This window comes from Lepidochelys kempii, chromosome 2 (genome assembly GCF_965140265.1).
Source record: "Lepidochelys kempii isolate rLepKem1 chromosome 2, rLepKem1.hap2, whole genome shotgun sequence".
Lineage (NCBI taxonomy): Eukaryota > Metazoa > Chordata > Testudines > Cheloniidae > Lepidochelys > Lepidochelys kempii.
In genome coordinates, this window is record NC_133257.1 from 207,867,736 (window position 1) to 207,888,632 (window position 20,897).

The 20,897-nt window shown below is 41.0% G+C and overlaps 1 protein-coding gene across 4 annotated transcripts in view; it reads right to left on the reverse strand.

Annotated features, from left to right (window-relative positions):
• Positions 1 to 20,897, reverse strand: part of SNX10 (sorting nexin 10) — a 66,429-nt gene that overhangs the window by 4,042 nt on the left and 41,490 nt on the right. For 3 of the 4 annotated variants that reach the window (XM_073333652.1, XM_073333654.1, XM_073333655.1), the window contains 4 exons: positions 15,721 to 15,807; positions 12,105 to 12,205; positions 11,097 to 11,195; positions 262 to 477 (listed from right to left, as the gene is read on the reverse strand). In XM_073333652.1, coding sequence (XP_073189753.1) covers positions 262 to 477; positions 11,097 to 11,195; positions 12,105 to 12,205; positions 15,721 to 15,807 — 503 coding nt within the window. The remainder of the gene's footprint in view (positions 1 to 261; positions 478 to 11,096; positions 11,196 to 12,104; positions 12,206 to 15,720; positions 15,808 to 20,897) is intronic. The other variant, XM_073333653.1, reaches the window with a different exon arrangement.

Consider the following 20,897-nt stretch of genomic DNA (forward strand, 5'->3'; position numbering starts at 1 on the left):
TTTTTAGCAAGATAATTTAAACGCGAATAATTCAAGTCTGACTAAATGAAATTCACATAATCAGAATGCAGATAATTGAATTTCTACTGCATTCATTAATTCAGTGTGGAGGTGTGTGTGAAGACTTCTATGATGAGCTGTCACAGCTCAATAAAATCTCAGTCAATTAATTTTTTCATTATCTTAGTATTACATCAACAAAAAAGTGAAGTCTGTGTATGTATATATGTATGTATATCGGAATGTAAGGAAGAAAATAACCTCTCTGAATCAGAATCTGCATCATTTTTTCCTCTTTTTCTCTCTTCCTCTTCAATAGGAAAACGTCGTTTCAAAGAGGCAAACTTATGAATCGCATCAGCAACGGAATATTTTGTCTGTCCAGATACACAAGCCTCAATATCTTCTGGACTTAGCTGAGTCTGTAAGAAGAGGTGAAGTCTACTGTCCGAAAGCAATAATGCATTTTGTAGGATCCTTTAAAAAAAGAAAAACACACAATGACTAGAACAATTTCTCAAAGGTGTCCTGCTTTTAAATGAATCCCAAATTAGCTTCAGAATGCACTGCACATAATAAAATGATTAGGCATGTGTTACCTTTTTATTACATTATCTGGAATTTTAGGCGAGTAAAAACATGAAGTTAATAGTTAAGAACATCTGTTTTAAGAATAACTTCAAGGGCGTTTCTTCCATTTAACCATCTGTTATTACCATGTGGATCAATTAATGATTGTAAGGGGGGGGCAAAGGCACATGCACTTATGGAAATTTGGTCTACATTCAAGAATTGTCTATATTTAAAAATACTAAACTACTTTAAAATTTCAATTGCCTGATTTCTCTTGGGGGAGTGGAAGAAGGTAAAGGAGTTTAGAAGCATGAAAAGTCAGGACTTTGACATACTTGTGAAATAGAATGCATGTGCACCAACAAAAACTAGAAGTACATATTTACACTTTTACAAATTTATATATATTTAAGGGATAGTAAAAATGCCATTGATGTACATTGATTTAAATCTGCTTATAAAATGTTTTCAGTAAGTTCTGACAATACTCTTCATTTTAGCTGTTTTTTGAAAAAGTCTGTCTTCAACTGTAGTTTATGTTTGTGAAAATAAGCCTTCAAATGCATTTAGCATAACCTGTTTAATCATGTGAACTGTGTAATCCAAGTACAATGCATTCAAAAAAAACTGGAAAATTAAGAGTTTCTCTACAAGGACTGAAATCTGAGTATTAGCATTGCTACTCTGAAAATGCAACGCTCCTGCAATATTTGTATAAGGAACAAATTACACAATAGATCTATTCTAACATGATCAGCAGACGACAATAAGGGTCTATATCTACAAAATGCTGATGTGCATGCATAACTTTACTCATGGGAGTAGTCTTTTTGAGCTCAATGGGAATACTCAGCATTTGCAATATAAGGCCTATGACACTAACAACTAACATTGCGTGCAAATTTACTGCAGTATATTTAAGCAAGCCAGAACCATTCAGAATTAATGTTCGCCTACTTACAAATATTTAAGTTAGTTTTTAGTTATCAATATCTTTTCCATTTATTTGGCAACATTACTGAATATAATCGGATACAAGACAATAACATAAGAACTGGTGAAAGCAAAAATAAATAAAAATCAACTGTATTATAAATACCCTAATTAACATGAAGGGTATAACAGACTGGTTCTTCCAATTTTAACCATGTGTTTGGACTGTAATATTTTAAATATAAATGAACTCTGAAAATTGTTCTCTATTGTGACCAATATACTAATAATTTTTAATTATGGTAATATACTTAAGGATTTCTGTCTTTCTGTTAAAGGAAAGCAAAATGAAAATAGACCTATAATATTAAACTTTAATTTTTGGGGTATTGTGTGTGTTTGCACACACACTTGAAATTGATAAGTTTGCAGTAATGAAAAATATTTGCAGTGGCCCATAATGATCTATCACATTCCATGTGAAATTATATATATCTGAGAGAGTGGGGCTGCAACAGAGATCACTTTTGGCTACTGTCCAAGATAAGGACATTTTTAAACATTGATAAAACTCAGCTTTTATTCTGATAATTTTCTTAAAAATAGACATCGCAAATATAGTCTTTCTTAAAATCCATGCCTACAAAGTATTAATGCACAGTACATTTAAAAATATCTTCTCAGTAACCCAAAAGAAACCACCTAATAGTGTACAAAAATGAATCAAGCCACAGAACCTACAAACCCACACACCTCCCTCCTCGACAGCAACAACTTCATGAATACAGTTTGAAAAGCCATCATTCATTGGCCACTCCTGGTCAACGTGAAATCCCAAACAAGAAATGACACAAACATCATGAAACAAAAAGGAAAAAAAAAACCCAACCATACCACACAATTAATACAGATTCATAGCGTAAGCACTGGAGGCGTAAACTCATTCCTTTTGTTTCCTTAAAGTAAATCTTACTGGGATTTATGTTCCAGGTTTAAAAACAGATAACAGTGAGGAGATTCACATTTTTGCAATACTAATGTCTGCATTTCTAATTCAGAGTAATATAGTAAAAAGCCAGCCCATTAAATTCAACGTGCATAAGCTTTAGTCTCCCTAAAGATTTTCCTGTATTGTACCTTTAGTAGCTTCCTGCCACCCAGGCTAAAGCGCAAGTAACTAACTGTTCATGAGATTACGCTATACTTGCAGCTTTGTTGCTGCTTGAAATGTATTTTCTTTTCTTTATAAAATAATGGATAATCTTTAAAATTGATTTTAGATGGTTTGAGGCTTTACACCACAGAAGTAATGAGCACTAATGTCAATGATATTGGACACAAATTCATTTTAGCTTTATTTCATGTCCACAGCAATTCTACTAAGCCTTGAACTGCTGAAGCACTATTATTAACTTGCTGGTAACCTAACACATGGCAACAGCAAACAAAACTGATAAGGGTACAGGTTGATCAGAACCTCAAGGCTACTGTCCTTTTTCAGCAGCTATAATTCAATTTCCAATTTTACTGTACATTGGACTCATTATTTCACAGTTATTTTCTCTTCTGCTTAATAGTGCCATCTGGAGGTTAAATGAGTGAAGACACACAGAGAGGAAGAATTAGAGAAAGATGTTCATTGAACCAATCACACACACCACATCTGTAAGGGAAAACATTTAGAGTTCTTTACCAACCACTGTAAGCCAACATGTGAGCAGTCATATACGCACTCTTCACCTAGGTATGCCCTTGGAATGCCTGGTCTACTCTTTAATTGAGAAATGACAACTTCTGCTTTTTTTCCTTCTGCACCAGCCATTTATATTGCTTGAAGGATGTAATTAAAAAGCAATCAAAATGAAAAATAAAGTGTCTACACTATCCAAGTTCTAACTTTTTGTTTTTATGTTCAAAATATTCATACCTCCAAACAAGGACATGCAAGCTTCGTCACCTGTTGTTGTTAGTATTGGTGAATATTATTACAGTAGCCCTCAGGGGCCCCAACTAGGTTGGGGCCCCATTGTGCTAGGTGCTGTACAAGCACATAAAAAATGACAGTCCCTGCCCCAAAGAGCGTCCAGTCTAAACGACAAGACATGACATGTAGATGAGACAAACAACTAGGCAGGAAGAAGTGGAGGAGGCAGGGGGAGGTAACATACAATTAGGATGCGGCAGCAGTGACTAACCATGTGTGCAATTTTTAGCCAATCAGCAATTATCACAATGTTCAATGAACATCAGCCTGTTCATTATTGCAAGTACCAATACAGGAACAGATTCTGACCTCGGCAGCTCTGGTATAAATCTACGGTAATGAGATCAAAATCTGGCCCACACAGTTAGTCTATTTAAAAAAAAAAAAAAAAATCACAGCTCACACTGATGATTCTAGTATCACCCGAAAAAAACTGAGTAGGCAGATTTAAAGGAAAGTCAAACTTTTCCTATGCCTACCTAGGATAGAAATTAATGTCCTAATCCTGCAAACCTTTCCCCATGTGAGTAGTCATTACTCTCACATAAGAACTCCCTTACATGAGTAAGGGTTTGTGGAACCAGGCCCTATGTTTGAATTAGAGATAATAAAATCTTTTTTATTTGTTGTCACAAGGATCTTGGTTTGTAAGCAGTCTTGGTAAAAATTTATAATATCTCGACCTTTACAGAAAGAGGGCATAAAATACGTAGTCTTGCAACCCGACCGAAACCCAATGGGACCTAACTATAGGTGTTGGGTTCAGGTCAGTTTGAAGACGAAAATGAGTTGACATGCTTAGATTGGGTTCGGGTCAGGCTTTAAAATTAGGCCACAGCAGACTGGGGGCAGGCGCAGGGTCACAGGCAGCCGTAGGGATGGCTTGGTAGGGTGGTGGTAAACAGTCCTTTGTCTACATGGGTCAATGACTGGTGGAGGTGCTGCCACCAGGAGAGGTGGTGCTGTATTCACATCAGCTGCCTTAGGACACACATGGGTGCGGTTCAGGTGTGAACAGAGAGAAACAACAAGCTGGCTGGGACCCCACACCAGGCACTACCTGCCCTGCACCTCACCCCTCCTGCACAGCAGAAGGCTTTCATTGGGGTCTGCAGATGGGTACCCTCCCTGCATCACCCCTGGGCCCATGCCCCCACCCACCCTGCAGTAGGGCCAGGCAGGAGGTGGCAGTGGAGGAGAGAAGGGGAGCTGCCCTGTGCCTGGCAATGGGTCTGTCCTGCCGTGTGGCTGCCCTGGCTGGGAGTTTGGGGGACTGAGGCTTCACTGAGGTATGGGCAACCCTGGGCTTCTTGGCGCAGCTGCAGGGGAGAGAAGGGGTGTGGGCCAGGTTTCTGAATGGCAGAAACACCTGGGTCTCTTTGCAGCATCCTGGACATGCTGCTATGCTAGCTCTGGTTCCTGCCACTCCATCCCTGACCTTGCAACCTGACATGGCCTGACTATAAGGGTCAGGTCAATTATGAAAATGACTTGAGACTCTCAGATTCAGAGTGGATTCAGGTCAGCTGTGGTCTAGATGACCTTTAAAATTAGACCCGAGCAGACCTCTAATAAAATTCCAATTGATACACAAAAGAAAGCGCATAGCTTTTGAGGAGATGCTGTATGCTACATGGGGACTGTTCCCTCGCCCAAGCTAAAGAGAGAACATTTACAAAAGGCAAAACATGTGGTGTGTCTGATTTGGACAAAGGCCAAAATCTGGTTTTCTTCAATGTGATTTTATTAGGTATATTATACATTGTTCTGCTGGAGGAGAACAGCATATGGCTGAACAGTACAACTTAATCCTAACTAAAGATTTCCTGTATCTACTGTAACCTAATACAATGACAGATGCCCACTTGAATGTGTGTGGAAGGTTAACACTCTGATTTCGTTTTCAGCAAATTTACTCTGCCCACTTACATCAGATCACGAGAGGGGGAAAAATAAAACTTACCAGAAACAACTGATCACAGCCTGTGTTCTGGTGCCCTCTATTGAACACACACACATATTCAAACACAGAGAATGGGGAAATACAGGCCACAGTCAAAAAAGCTCTATTTCCTCATTTGCAAAATGTCCTATATTTCTTCATACTTTTTATAAAAGAGGAAACAGTACTGAAAATAGGCCAGTGTGAAAGGCAGCAGGTGCTAGTTGGGAATATGAAAGAGAATTTAACTAAATAGAGCAGCTACGAGGGGCTGCTGGATCCCATACTAAGTGTTACTCATTTCAGCACAACTCATCAAATTTGAAATATTTGGAGCATTCTATTAAGAATAATGCTAATAGAAAGATGGGGCCCAATTCTGCATCCCTTATTAGCCTGAGTAAACCTTACAGGTAGTCAATGGACCTGGTTCACTATTTTCCTGTACCTTGTGTAGTCATTTATACAGTGCAAAGTGAGAGTAAAGTACAACCAGATCAGAATATTAGTGTTTAATATCCACTTTGCAGTGATGCAAATGACTACACAAGGTACAGGGCAAAAGTGAACCAGGCCCATTGGGACTACACACATAATATTTACGCATGCAAGGTAGGGAGGCAGGATTAGGAACTGGTTTGGCGAATCAGAAGTGGACTTTTAAAAACATTATTTAAATCTATTTCCATATTAATCTCTTGTCAGGAGATGTAATATTAAAGCATGTTTCCCAGTTGTAATTTCCAGGAATAGCCACTCTCAAGAGATTACTAATAGATATTTACCTTTTTTTCTAAACCACACATTGGTAATGAGCAAATAACTCCAGTTTCATTCAATTAAAGCAAAATAATGGAATGCAACTTAAATACAATAAATTGCTTTTGGTAAATACATATTGGAGTTGTTATAAACAGGAATGCAAATAATCATTTTAGGTAATTTTAGGCCCCAAAATTAAATTTTGTGCAGAACAAATGGGTGAAAAGGAAGAGGGTCTAACAAAACTTAGTATTAGTAAAGATAATTTTTGATTTTTTTTCAATTCAGTAATAAGCTTTCTTGTTTGAATTTAAAGGAGAATTCATCAGCATCACAATATGTCTTCAGGAATATTTCCAATGGGAAATGTGTAGTTTTCCTCATTCCCAAAAAGCAATTGATGACTGAAAATTAGCAATCTGACGTCTAGCTAATGGAGGCAGAGTTCTCAAACATTGAACTTGACAGTAACAAGGACTGAGTTATACAGTTCTTTTGTCAATCAAAATGATAATCCCCTATAAAACAAATGGGATCAGTGCTGGAAATATATGATAAAGCCAGATTCATCCAACCTCATCTTCCAACATGAATTATAATGCTTTACTTCTGTTTCAAACTAAGGGTCAAATCCTGGCCCTGATTTATGCATCAGGAAGAGCTGCAGAAACCCTGTATGTCTAAGTAACTAGCTGTTCAGAGTTAACTAATCCAGAGGATGGTGTGTGGAGGTGGGGAACAACGAAGATCCACATCCACTCTCCAGCTGGGTAGTACAGAGTGCTTCAACGGTGCAGGGTAGGAACCTCATGCAAATGAGCCTCCTCTCCCCACCAGCCCTCCATAAATTCTCGCCCCTCTGTCTTCCGTGGGTGCCCTGGGAGCTGCTGCAGTAACCTTCCCACACAGAGAGGTGGATGGAGGAGAGGAAAAAAAAGAAAAGAGCTAGGGATGGTGCATTACATTTTCAAAAGCAAATAAGTGATTTAGGAGCATAGGTCACATTTTCAGAAGAGACTTAGAAGCCTAAGATTCAAGGAGGGTTTTTGAAAATTTTACCATGGCCCCATCTTCCTCAAGCTGGTTAGCACGTGTGGCTTGTGATCTCTGTTCTGCTCGCTCCCAGAAGAAATTGCCAGGCCCGGGGGGGAGGCACGCTTTGTGTCATTCTGCCTGACAGGCACCTGTCTCCTTGCCCTGGCTAATAGCTCACTTTTGCTGTTTTGGCCTGTAGGGTCCCATTCAGTTTCTCCATGACTGATTTCCCCTATTGCTCCCCCTGGAACACTGGAGGCACCAAACTGCTGTGTGGGGGTGTATAAAAGCACAGAGCATCTGTATAAGTGCTACCTTGCTGTCTCAAAGGATGTTCCGTCTCCCACAGGAAGTGGTTGTTTACAGATGCACAGCCTGGCGGCCCTAGGGAGCTGCTGAGGGCTCTGTGCTATAGGCACTGTGGGGCAGAATTTAGACCTAAAGTACTAAGCAATGTCAAAAAAAAAAAAAAAAAAGTCCATAAATGTACATAAAATCAAGACAGAGGAATCTGAAAGGCCTCAGACTAACCATATGTCAGTGCCACTATTTTAAATTGTTGGAGCATGTGTCATACAAAAAAAAAATCTGCAGTGATCCAGTGCTGGAATTATGCAGATCTCATGCTTGTCAACGAGTCACATAAATACAGCTTCAGGGAAAGAATTCATGACATTATGTTCTAAAAAAAGAAAAAACTCACAATCTCCAAAATAGAGGCGTCCGGAGCAGCATTCTAGTTCAGCTAATGGAGAGAACTTTTCTGCAAACTGGGACGTCTGACATTCCATCCAGCAGAGGGCAGCGCCACAGGATGTCAATGCCAAGCCAATTTATCCTAACACATCCATATTTTTAAAAACTCCTTTCAAGTCTAGTTTTCCCCTGTGGCTGAGAATGTCTGGGAGAACGATGCCACCTTTCATGCAGCACTGAAGCACAAACATTTAAATCATTACTATAAGAGGAAAAACCCGGTTTAAAAACTTTGATGCACCGAACACTAATCATTTTAATGTTCATGGAGCAATATGCTTGAAATGCTCAACATTCTCCTATCCCAGTACTCAGTTTAACTACAAGTATCCAAAAAGCTGAAAGAAAGTACATTTCTGTTTTAATGTCATTTCTGGAAACATAGCCACTGGATGGAAATACTGTGTGTCCTGTAATAAAAGTCACTTTGGAGCAGTTTGGGCTGATCACCATTCCTGCAAGTTTCATTTTAAAATTAGAGTATTTTTAAAAAATAACAATTATCCACATCATGGCACAGAGAAAGCTGAGAGCTCACACATGGATACCTGAACAACCACAGGCTTTGTCCAAACCATCAGTATTCCCAACTCTTGAGTTGTTTTTAATCAGTGAGATTGAGGGGCAATCCCTAAATCCTCCTCCACTCTCTGTATTAGTGTCATGTACCCTCAAGCAGTGTCATGACTAAAGTCCTGGCCAACAAAGATTAGATATGACTCTATGCAGGAACAGACAAGACTGTTCCTGAAATGACTAATGGGGTCACAGTAGACACACACCCTCTTGCCAGTTATTGAGCACACTGCTAACACAGATCTTCCCTTGCTTTTCCCAAACTAGGAGCAAAGGACTCCGCTTAAAGCTACGTGACACTGGCCAGGAAGAGCATGCACCAAAAAGCATAGTAACTTGCTTAAAAATTCCTGCCTTTGCTACTACTAGTAGAGGTCCACACCGGTAAGTTCTACGGAGACTAGCATTGTAACTCTCATGTCATCTACCCATGCTCAGAGTAGCTCTAAACAAAACAATGGATAAAAAGCTGGTGGCTGGTAGCAGCCTGACTTACTAGTGCTCCTACCACTGCAGCCACAAATGGAGCTGCACCAGTGACAGCAATGGTAGGACATTTTACAAATGGTAGAAAAAGCCACAAGATGGTACAAACATGGTTGGTCTAGTGCAGAGGTGGGCAAACTATGGGTCCGTGAGCCGTTTTAAGCTGGCCCGTGAGCTCCCACTGGGGAACAGGGTCAGGGCTGCACCACATGGCTTGGCCTCGCTCCAGCCGGGGTGCTGGGTCAGGAGCCGGATCACGCGGCTCGGCCCTGCTCCAGCGCTCTGGCCATGGTGCAGGGTCAGGGCCACACTATGCAGCTCAGCCCCGCTCCAGCCAGGGCACTGGGTCAGGGGCTTCTCCGACGCTCCAGCCGGGGCGCTGGGTCATGGGCCACACCACGCAGGTTCTGGAAGCCGCAGCATGGCCCCGCTCCGGCTCCTATGTGCTCCAATAACCCCTCTGGCATGCCTGCAGATGGGCAGCTTGTAGAGCCACATGGCCACCCCTCTGCATAGGAGCCGGAAAAGGGAGATGCCACTGCTTCCGGGAGTCACTTTAGGTGAGGTAAGCGCCGCTTGGAGCCTGTACTCCTGAGCCTCTCCCCATGCCCCAACTCTCTGCCCCAGCCCTGATCCCCGTCCTGCTCTCCAAACCCCTCAATTCCAGCCTGGAGCACCCTCCTGAACCCCAAACCTCTCATCCCCAGCCCCACCCCAGAACGCACACCCTCCAGCTGGAACCTGCACCCCTTCCCACACCCCTGATCTCCCTCCTGTCCTCCGAACCCCTCGGTCCCAGCCCAGAGCACCCTGCTACACCCCAAACTCCTCACCCCCGCCCCACACCAGAGCCTGCACCCCCAACCAGAGCCCTCACCCCCTCCCGCACCGCAACCCCAATTTTGTGAGCATTCATGGCCTGCCATACAATTTCTATTCCCCGATGTGGCCCTCGGGCCAAAAAGTTTGCCCACCCTGATCTAGTGGCTAGAATGCTAGGCTTGGACTCAGGGGACCTGGGTCCCAGCTCTGCAGCTAGCTGCTGGATGATTTTGAACAGGTCTCTGTGCCTCAGTTTCCCCATCTGCAAAACACAGATAATGATACTAACCTGCTTTGTAAAGTGCTTGAGATCTACAGATGAAAAGTGTTGTATAAGAGCTAGGTATTATTAAACAGCAAGAGTGTTGAGCTAAATGCCATGTTAAAACCGTTCTTAAAACCTTTTTCTAGCTCAGGTTGGACCCTAGCCTAGGAGACTATTTTAAAAAATTCTTTTGCTCCATCCCTTTAAACAATGTTTTCATAAACCATGTCCCTTGCAAGAAGAGACAGGGCCTGGTTCTACTGTCCAAGTCTACACTGGAGAAATTTACCAAAAAATTTCCACTGGTGGTGTCACCAGTTCGGGTGAAGGAGTGTTGGTGCTGCTGGGAGATTATTTTGATCACTGTTTTAGTTATGCTTGCTGGAATAAAACTTATTTGGCAAAGTGGTAAAAATGGTGCCAATTGTGAGATTGCCTTATCTACACTAGGGGACCCAAATATAGGTATTAACCCCAGCTCAGCTAAACCAGCTGTAGTATGAGAGGGATATTTTTTTTTAATGATTCCTTATTACAAAGTGTTTCCCAAAGCCCATTGTGTTTAAGCAGAGTTTGCTAGAGAGGTGTTAACACTAGTTTCCTCACCACTGTAAACCTGTTTCTTTGTTTTAACATAGTTATCTCATTCTTGAAAGATAACAGATTTTACCAGAAGAGCATTTTTAACCAAAATAAGGCCATGAAATAATTTAAACACTGATGCTTCACAAAAATGCCAATTTCTAATCAATACACTGAAATGTGCAGAACTTCAGCTGAAATTTGGTAGCAACAGTTCAGCTGAAGTGGTATATACAAAAATGTGTCCATGAGAGACAGAGGAAATCTAAAAGAGCAATATATAATGCTCACCACAAGATGGCTCTCCCGTACAAGAGATGAGCTGTCTAATACAGCAAATTAGTGACTTCAATAAAAACACACTAAGATGCAGTACTTACTTCTCAAGAAATTCTTGTAGGCCCTGTCGACGATGGTCCACATGATGGGGATTATTCATATTAAAAAAGGGAGTTTTAGATGGAAGTTCAGGTAATTGGCTTTAAAAAATAAAATACAGAGTTAAAACCAAAAATGAAGTGGCTGAGAAAAATAGTTTATGCGAGTGATCTAAGTTTAGGAGGATAAATTACAACATCAGGCCAAAGGAAAAAATATCTTGGACAAATATAAAGCAAAGCCAGTCTCTGATGAATGGAGGGAAGAGAGAGAGAGAGAGAAATGTATCTTTGTGTACACATTTTGTCATTTTGGGAGGTGCTCAGATACCACAGTGATAAGGACCATATGAGAACCTTGGTATATAGACACCTAGACTCCAAGGATGAACAGTTGGGTCAGGAAAATGTAGAACAGTGTAATTTACATTTTTGTTATCTTTAATGGTTCATCAAGAGCACTAGCTGTTCAAACTCGTATACAACAAAATATAAGATTAAATACGTTAAGCCTTACTAGTTTGGGGAATAGTTACCAAAAGGTAATAGTGGAAGCCCCACTACTTGAGATGTTTAACTCCAGGCAAGGCAGGGGTACGTCTACACAGTGATAAAAAAAACTGTCAGCTGGCTTGGGTTCTTGGCTGAAAAACTGCTGTGTAGACATTCAGGCTTAGGCTAAAACCCAAGCTCTGGGACCTTGCAATGGTTACAGCCTGAGCCCGAACAGCTACATAGCAGTTTTTCAGTCCCAGAGGCCAGGTCAGCCACAAAATTTTTATTACTGTGTAGAAGTACCCGCAAACCACTAGAAAATATATTGTGGAAAACAACCTTGCACTGGTAGGGTACAGAGGATATGGGCTAAAGTCTTGCCCAACTCTAACTTATATGATTCTTTAGTAATAGTTCCGAACAGATAAAAACCCTACCTGCGTGTCATCTTCAGAGTATTAAATTTGTATTTGATGGAAGAAGGTAAATTAAAAAAAAAAAAAAAAAGTCACTCACAGTAGCACAGCATTCTTCTGAAGTCTCTGCCGCAGCCATACAAATTCTCGAAAGCGTCGTCTAACACAAGATGTTTTCCTTGTAAAGCACATGCTATTTGTCTGTTGGGAAATGAGACTCACTTTACCTGTAAATCCTTTAGACTTAAGAAAACAGCATAGATATTTCATACTAAAAAAAGGCACTGAGAATTCTCTCCCTGAAAGCTGAAGGACTGACTTCTATTCAGTTCAGTATAATAGCTATGTAAACAGTTGCATCTTGAACCAGATCAGGATCAGTTTCTAACTTCTCAGGGAAATATATTTTTCTTCACTTTGTTTTAAAAGCAAAGAATGATCAGAATGAAGACATCAATTACATCAGGTGAAAAAGTTTGTCAGAAAATGACTTCCAACAGAAAACTCCAATTTTTGCATTTAAAAAAGGGTGTTTTTTTTAAAATAGCTTTGGTCACTACCTTGCAAACACTTACTCCTTCCAAGCATGCATAGTCCCAGTTAAATCAATAGGAAGAGCCCTGCAAATCCATGGGTAACCACTTTGTATCCATGGACTATATCTGCAGATACCATTGCAGATGCGGAAAGGCTCTGACAGTATCTGCAATGTGGCGCGGATCCTCCACCTGCCTTGGGAGTAGGGACAGGATTCATGGGCTGCTTGGGTCCCATGCCCAATGCAGGTGGAGGGTCCACCGCAGCTCCCCACAGCTGCCTGCCCAGCTGTTATTGTGGCTGGTCTGCAGCTCCGAGCTACCCCCCTTCCTGGCCGGAGCCCGGCTGGGGAGAGCTGCGCTGGCAGCTGTGGAGACCTTGGGTCCCTCCACAAGTCCTGGGTGGGGGGCTGCTTGGGCCCCTGGCTAAGTTCACTGTAAGCTGTGTCTCCGTCCAGCAGCCTTCTTTGCACAGCGCAGGCGCTCAGAGAACCCACCCAGGGACCTGCCGCAGCCAGGGAAGGCCACAACCTAGCCCGGCACCCAACCTGCTGCGGCCGGGACGCCCTTCCCCCGGCCCCAACTCTGCCACAGCAGCCCTCCCATGGCCTGAACCCAGCCCCAGCCTGGACCTGCTGGGGAAGGAGCACCTATACTGCCGCCCTTGCTCCGAAGCTGCTGCAGAGGGAAGAAGCACCTCTTCTTCCCCAGCCCAGATGCTGCTGTGGGGAGAGAGAGCTCAGGGGAGTCCTCTCTCCCCATCATAGCCCCAGAGCACCCTTCTGCACCCCCTCACATCACCTCCATATTGCTTTACATAACAAAATTCATTCCGCACATGGGTGGGAAAAATTTGAGGGAACACTGCTCCCTACCCAGGATAGATGGACGGTCCATCATGGCCCCCCACAGCTGCCAGCGCATCTCTCCCCGACCGGGCTCCAGACGGGGGGTGCCTCGGAGCCTCAGTTCAGCCCCCAATGTAGAGCTCTGCAAATCTGCGGATATCCGCATCCGCAGATAATTTTTGCGGATCGCATGCGCAGGGCTCTATCAAGAGGACTAGCATGAATACTTGCTACACAGGGAAAAGCAGATGTAATGATTGGGCCCTTAGTTACCAGTCACTTGATTGTTTGCCCTTACTAAGATGAATGCTTTCCTCCCACACACAAGTAATAAGTGCTGACAGACTTGTGGCTTTATTTAGCAATCATATGACTTTATGCTCTCAAACTCTCACCTCAATATTTGAGTAATTAAGCAAGATTTTTTTAATTTATATTTTCCACCCAAAAAATAAGAAAAGAAAAAAAGGGAGGGAAAAGAAAGGAAGGGAGTGGAGCAGGGAAGGAGAGGAGAGTATTATCTCAGTTTCCATCCACTATGAGTTAATCAAAGACTTCTAAAAAGTCGGACCAAATCTGTTCAAATCTGTTTGAGGTCCTTCTTCTCAGAAATGTTACCTGCCCTTTAGCTGCTAGGTCAGCCCAGTTGCTGAGCCAAGCTTCTAGCCCTGAAGGCAGTCTGCCCTGCCACCTAAGCAGTATGAGACATTTGGCTACCAGCACTGCTCTAGAGAACAAGTTTTCCATGAGGTGGAAAGTTTCCAAGATGATGCGATATATCCCAAAACACAGTTCTGGGAAGTAATTTATAAAGAGATATCCATTATCATATTAATCCTCCTGCCCACTTCTAGCCAAAAGGATTGTATCCTGGGACAGTCCCAAAACATCTGAGCTCTGGGAGACCCACATCTCCAACAGCAGTTTGTTTTGGCAAAGCATTGTAAGCTGTGCAGTGACCAGTGTGAATGAAATATAAATTTTCTGTTGAATCAGCCTCAACTGTAGATACATACAGTTTTTAATGCTTTGTAAGGTATTTCTCCGTTGGCTAGTTTTCAAGAATATATACAAATCTTTGTTCAATGCTTGTTGCTAGCAATCTAAATTAAGGAGGGGTTTTTGGGCCACAAAGTCGTAAGAAGCTATAACTGGTCAGGTGAACCTATGGAGTACTCTCCATATCTGCAACAATTCTGGAGTCTCTAGTGCTTCCAGTATAACAGGATCAAATAAATCCTTCAAGAGAGGCTTAAGCCGAAGGTAATGGCAGAGAGCTGGACAAGGTATGGTGTACTGCTGTTGGAGTGCTTGGAATGGCAGAAACCGAACCTCTGAGAGACCCAAATTATCCTCTTATGCATTCACTCTGTCCACATTACCAGTTTCTTGTCAATTTTCCAACAATGGGCTTCCCCAAAGTACAGCATCAATGTGTGACAAAAGATGTAATTTCACTTTTCTCCAACGTGATCCATGTTTGTCTGATAGCCAATATTGTAGGGGACACTTTACACTCAAAACAGTAATAGGCTGAACCCAGTAATCCTGCCAACATGAGGGGAAGAACGAAATTTTTCATACATCATATTTTTCAATCTCAGGATCTAGATTGAGGAAATTATTATAATCCCTTCAATGTTTCATCCAGCAAAGTGTGGTAATGGAAGAATAATCAGCAATATTTAATTAAATGAAATGTATGGCAGATTTAGGATATGATAGAATCACAATTTCAAACGTATCCTTATTAAAATGCAGTACACTAAAATTATAAGCATTAAGAAAAACACTTGAAGTACCCAGATACCACAGAACTGGGCACAATATAAATGTCTAGCCACATTGAACATTTACACAGTTATGACAATCAAATAGCTTGACAGATAAAACAGCTTCAGGAATTTTGATTATGAAGCAAATAACTGGATTATTCATTGAAAAGAGAGTTGTATAAACACAGATGCTTGAAATCCAATGGTTTTTCTTACTATGATAAAACCAGTGACTATGAAAAGTCTGCCACATTGGTCGTCTTGCTAAGAATTTGAACCATGAACAGTATCTGCCAGAGAACAGAGCATACTAGAGCACACAAATGTGAGCCAGTGTGTATCATGATTAAATTCCCAGCTCTGTCACTGATTTGTTGCATGACTTTGGCCAAGCCACTTTATCCATTGCTTTGTTTCTCCATCTGCATAAAAATACCTGCTAATGTCCCAGTGGTGCTGTATGGCTTAAATCATTAATATTTCTGAAGTGATCACAGCCTTGAATAGATGTGCTACATAAGTGCAAAGTATTTTTACTATGTTATTTTCATACTTACATGAATGAATATCTCATAGTTTATATGTGAATGCCAAGAGTCTTCCTTCTGTATCCTAGGGTCCCGTACCAGGACGGTTACAAATTCCTGTAAGTGCATAATAAATCAAGCAATTAGTTTTAGAATAAGAACGGAGCCTGAAAGATTCTTTGATTGTTTTGCTTTTCTGTGTTCAGACTAAAAGCTAAACTGCTGCTTTATAGAAAGTTGCAATCCTTTAAAAGGAGAAGCAAAAACCAATGAATCATCTGAACTACAGTACATGTCCGGAAAACTCCTTGCCACACAGCTAGCTAAAAAGGGAATTTTTAAAATTAAATAATATTGTAGATTTTTTAACTGTCAAACACACTATATTCATGGGGACTCAGTGATCTGAGTGGCGACAAACTGATTATCTAACTTGTAAATCACCGACTAAAAATAGTTGTGTAGAAGTTTTTTCAAATGCCAATCATTTCATTAAATAAAAGAGGCTTTACAAAAAATACTCCATGGTATAGAATGACTACTACATTTTATTAGCATGCTGCTGAATCTATGTTTCCTCACCACTCTGTACAATTTTTCTTAAATCAAAATATCTGAAATTAAGTTATATAAATGCTTAACACCAGCCCAAGGAGGCAGGAATTGTCTTTTTCCTATGGTCTAGAAGATCATCTCTTTGTGATCCACACCAGAGTAAGGGGAGCACATCACAGGCTACTCCAGGAGCAACACAAGTGGAGAGATTTTGCCTTGCAAAGTCACAATCTCTCTCCTAGCTGCTCTGTGGAGGGAGGCCTACACCCGTCACAGCACATGCTCCCTGATGCACCAGTGAAACTGCATAATTGGGCACACTGGAGGGGAGCCGAGTCAAGGCTCTTTCCCACCTACCTGAACGTAGCAGCTCTTCAGAGCCCACTTCTCCCTACACACAGGAAGCGGTGGTACAGTGTATTGGTCCAAGGGAATAAGGGACACATGCCCCCTCAAGTCCCTGGGCTGGCTTGTGGAATGGACCATGATGTGGCCCAGTATTTATCCAGTGCCCAGCAGAATGGAGTTCCAGTCAGGACTGAGGCCTTTGGGCAATTCTACACTATAAACATGTACTGCTAATAACAGCCGTATGAGATTGAAGAAATGCAGACACTTTCAGCTAACATCTCTGGAAGATCCTACATCATGTTAAGGAAATTGGCATAGCAAGCCCTAAATTCATATGTGAATATTAAAGTATCCTTTAAAATATAAATATTTGGCAGTGTATCTAACTAATGTGTTTGTATGGTAATTTAATAACCTGTTCAGCTTTTGGAGGATAGTTACTGAACCAAATCATTCCCCCAGAAAAGAGCCCAAAATAGAGAGGAAAAACTGGACAGGATGCTCAAAGACATATGAATACATTAAGAGCTTGTCTACACATAGTTGTTGCAACGATTTAGTCTCTAGTATGGATAGTTATACTGGTATAAATGTGTTTATATTAGTGTTTGAGCCAAAACAAGCTATACTGATATAAATATCTCTGTAAATACCACTGTAATTTCATCCACACTAAAGGGTTGCACTGATTTAACTAAATCATTTTTTCCTATCAGTTTAGTAAAATCAGAGAAAATACCGTGTTAGACAAGCCTCCAAGATGGAGAACTGACTATGTCCCATGACTGCATGTGTGGTGATAATACACTTTAGAAATGCTCTAAATTACATATAGAAACAAAAAAAAATCACTTTAAGCTATACTTTTTGAGTGGCAGGGGAAGAACAGGAAGGGGAGAATTGCATCAGCTCTGTTGGTAAGTGAAACAATTCTGGGAAAAGGGGCAGAGTTACTGACAAACTAACTTATTTTAGAAGAAGATGGTGTTAAAAATGCAATGATCTATTTAAAAAAAATGTTGCATAGAGAAGACTAGACTGTCAGCTGATGTAATTTTTACTTCAATCGAGAGCCACCCTGATTGACATCTGCTATGGGTCTGGCCCAGAATTCTGAACTCAGTGTTATTTATAGACTAATTTATACTTTTCTTTTCAGAAACCAAAAGTACTGACACAGAGCGCTCCCAAGAATACTTCTACCACCAACCCACAGATACCGGAAAAGACTGCTTAGTTCTTCAACTGAATTCTTCTCTGCCTCCAACCCATCCAACCCATATACTCCCACCTGTAAACTGCTAACTAGATAAACAAGTGGATGTTTTAAGAATTGTGACATCTGTGACAGGAAAGGGTGTGTTCAGATTGAAAGAACATTTGTGCATCACATGTGCAAAAAGACATTTGTGGTCTGGATTAAATAATTCATCAGATTGAACAACTGTTTTCATGGTGATTCCATTTCCTCTTCAGCACCATAGAAACATTCAGGACCTAATTCTCCATTGCCTTGCACCTTGTGTAGCTTTTAACGCTAGTGCCATCTGGATTCTGATCTGGTGGCATTTTACACACATGTCAATGGCACAGTGCAGAGCCATCAGAGACCATAACCTTTAGGGCCAGATTCTCAGCAATGTAAACTGGCACAGCTCCACTGAAGTCAATAGCGCTATGACGATTATTTCAACCAGCTGAGGACCTGGCTCTTAGTTTGCAGATCTATCACCTGTAGGGTAACCACAGGTTTAAACTGAAAGAAAAACACACAGCTGGAACATGCAATGGGAGAGTTGGATGGGAATGAACACTCCCTCTCCAAAACAGAAGAACTCGACTTATCAAGTAAAAACCAGGGCAGGAGAAAAGTTAATCTCCCAGTCTCAAATGTCTATACTGCATTTTCACTCTCCCAGTCTAATCCTATTTTACTGTCTGCATATCTTGCTCCCCATGCTTACATTTTGCTCTTCTCCTGCTAGATTTTCTGTTTCTTAATCTTGTTTTGTCTTCTCTTGTTTGAGTTTTTCCTCTGCTCCTCAGCCTTATCTCCCTGCTCCATTTTAGTGCCATGTACTCTTTTACTCTTCTCCTACATGCTGTTCCCTTTCTTTCCCCACCCCCAAATACATAGCTTCAGCTAGCTGAAAGAAGAGGTCTCCATCAGGAACTGGGTCACTGTTCTTACCTTCCACAAAAGGCTTCCACCCCGGGGGGCAAAGTGGGTTGACGTCTTCTTGCAATCTGACCTTTGATTCCTTTCCCTTCACCATTCTTCGTATAACCTGCCCATTATACCTCCTTATACATAGGTCCCCTAAATTATATTATTTCCCAATAAACTTTAACTCCCCCGCCAGCCCCTTTGCAACAGATCAAAAAAGCCATGTAAGTAAAATGTTGCTTTCAAAATCTGTTATTCCAAAGTATTGACCATTTAGGGTAAATACCTCCAAATACCCCCAAACCAACACCCCAAACATTTTATGCCCAAAGTTTGATTCAGCCCTAACCTCTATGATCCCATAGTAGGGCAGTAATAGGCCAGCTAACATCTTTCACATTCTATTTGTATAACTAACAAAACAAGAACTGGCTTCTGTAGTTACTATGTACATTAGTAGCTACTGGGTTCATCATAAACTGTACCATTTTCCGATGAGGAAGTGTGGCAAAGAGCTAACTCAAAGCTCATCTAATTATATCATTTTAATGAACACAGTGTGACTTTCACTTATGAACACCACAATCTCAAGCTAACAACATGTAGCAGGGTTTTAAAAAAAAAAAAAACAAAAAAACACAACAACAACAAAAATACCAAGGCGAAAAGGAAAGAAGGAAGCAAGACAAATATTAACTAATGGGAAGAAAAGAAAATGTACAGCATTTCCCAAGATCTATGAAATTTTCAATATTAGTGACTTGACTCCAACAAGCGGTGAGCAAACCACAGCTATTGTTGCAGTCAGTGCTCCTTTGAGCCAGGAACTGAATGCTTAGAATGCCCCCACCCCTCTCAACTCGTAGGCACTGTCTACACTAGAAAGTTGTACTGATTTATGTATACCAGTCTAATTAAAAGTTTCAGAGGGGTAGCCATGTTAGTCTGTATCAGCAAAAACAATGAGGGGTCCTTGTGGCACCTTAGAAACTAACAAATTTATTTGGGCATAAGCTTTCGTGGGTATAACCCACTTCATCAGATGCATTGAGTGAAAAATACAGTAGGTAGGTATAAATATACAGCACATGAAAAGATGGGAGTAGCCTTACCAAGTGGTAGGTCAGTGCTAAGGAGGCCAATTCAATCAGGGTGGGTGTGGCTCATTCCCAACAGTAAACAAGAAGGTGTGAGTATCAGAGGGAAAATTACTTTTTGTAGTGACCTAGCCACTCCCAGTCTTTATTTAGGCCTAATCTGATGGTGTGAAGTTTGCAAATTAATTCCAGTTCTGCAGTTTCTCACTGAAGTCTGTTTCTAAAGTTTTTTTGTTGAAGAATGGCCACTTTTAAATGTGATATATGCCATCATGTTCCAGCAATGCCCGTCTGCCATGTACATTGGCCAAACTGGACAGTCTCTACGTAAAAGAATAAATATACACAAACCAGACATCAAGAATTGTAACATTCAAAAACGAGTAGGAGAACACTTTAACCTCCCTGGACACTCAACAACAGACTTAAAAATGGCCAATCTTCAACAAAAAATATTGGTGCTGTAAATTGAGGCTGCCTTATGATTATTACATCACAAATGTTTCACAGAATATATGCTTAAGGTGCTGTTATATTCTTAAAAGTATAATTATTTGTGATGCAGTAGCACCTGAAAGCCATATTCAGGGATGAGAGGCCCCAACGTGCTAGGAACTGGTCAAACATAACAAAAAGACAATGGGAAAAATGGCATCATGAGGTTCTCATTTATTCTCTTTGAGTAACTTTATAACAAATAGCTAAGTTAACAAATAAAACATTTTTTTCCCCTAACTGCCAGTCCTGTAACCTTCACCTGGGATCCAACAGTCATGCTTGGTGTTTTCTGGCTCAGATACCATGGCCAGCAGTACAAATTCTGCAATTAGAATTTAGGACTCATCTACACAGGGAAATTAAGTGGCAAAATTACACCGGTACAACTATACTGATATAGTTACACTTGCATAACTCCCTAATTCCAGCATAAAAATGGCTTTTTCTGGTATTGCTTAAGCTACTTCCAAAGTGACATAAGCTGACCCAGAAAAAGTCACTCTTATTCAATGTAGGGAACTGCCAGTATAACTATAGAG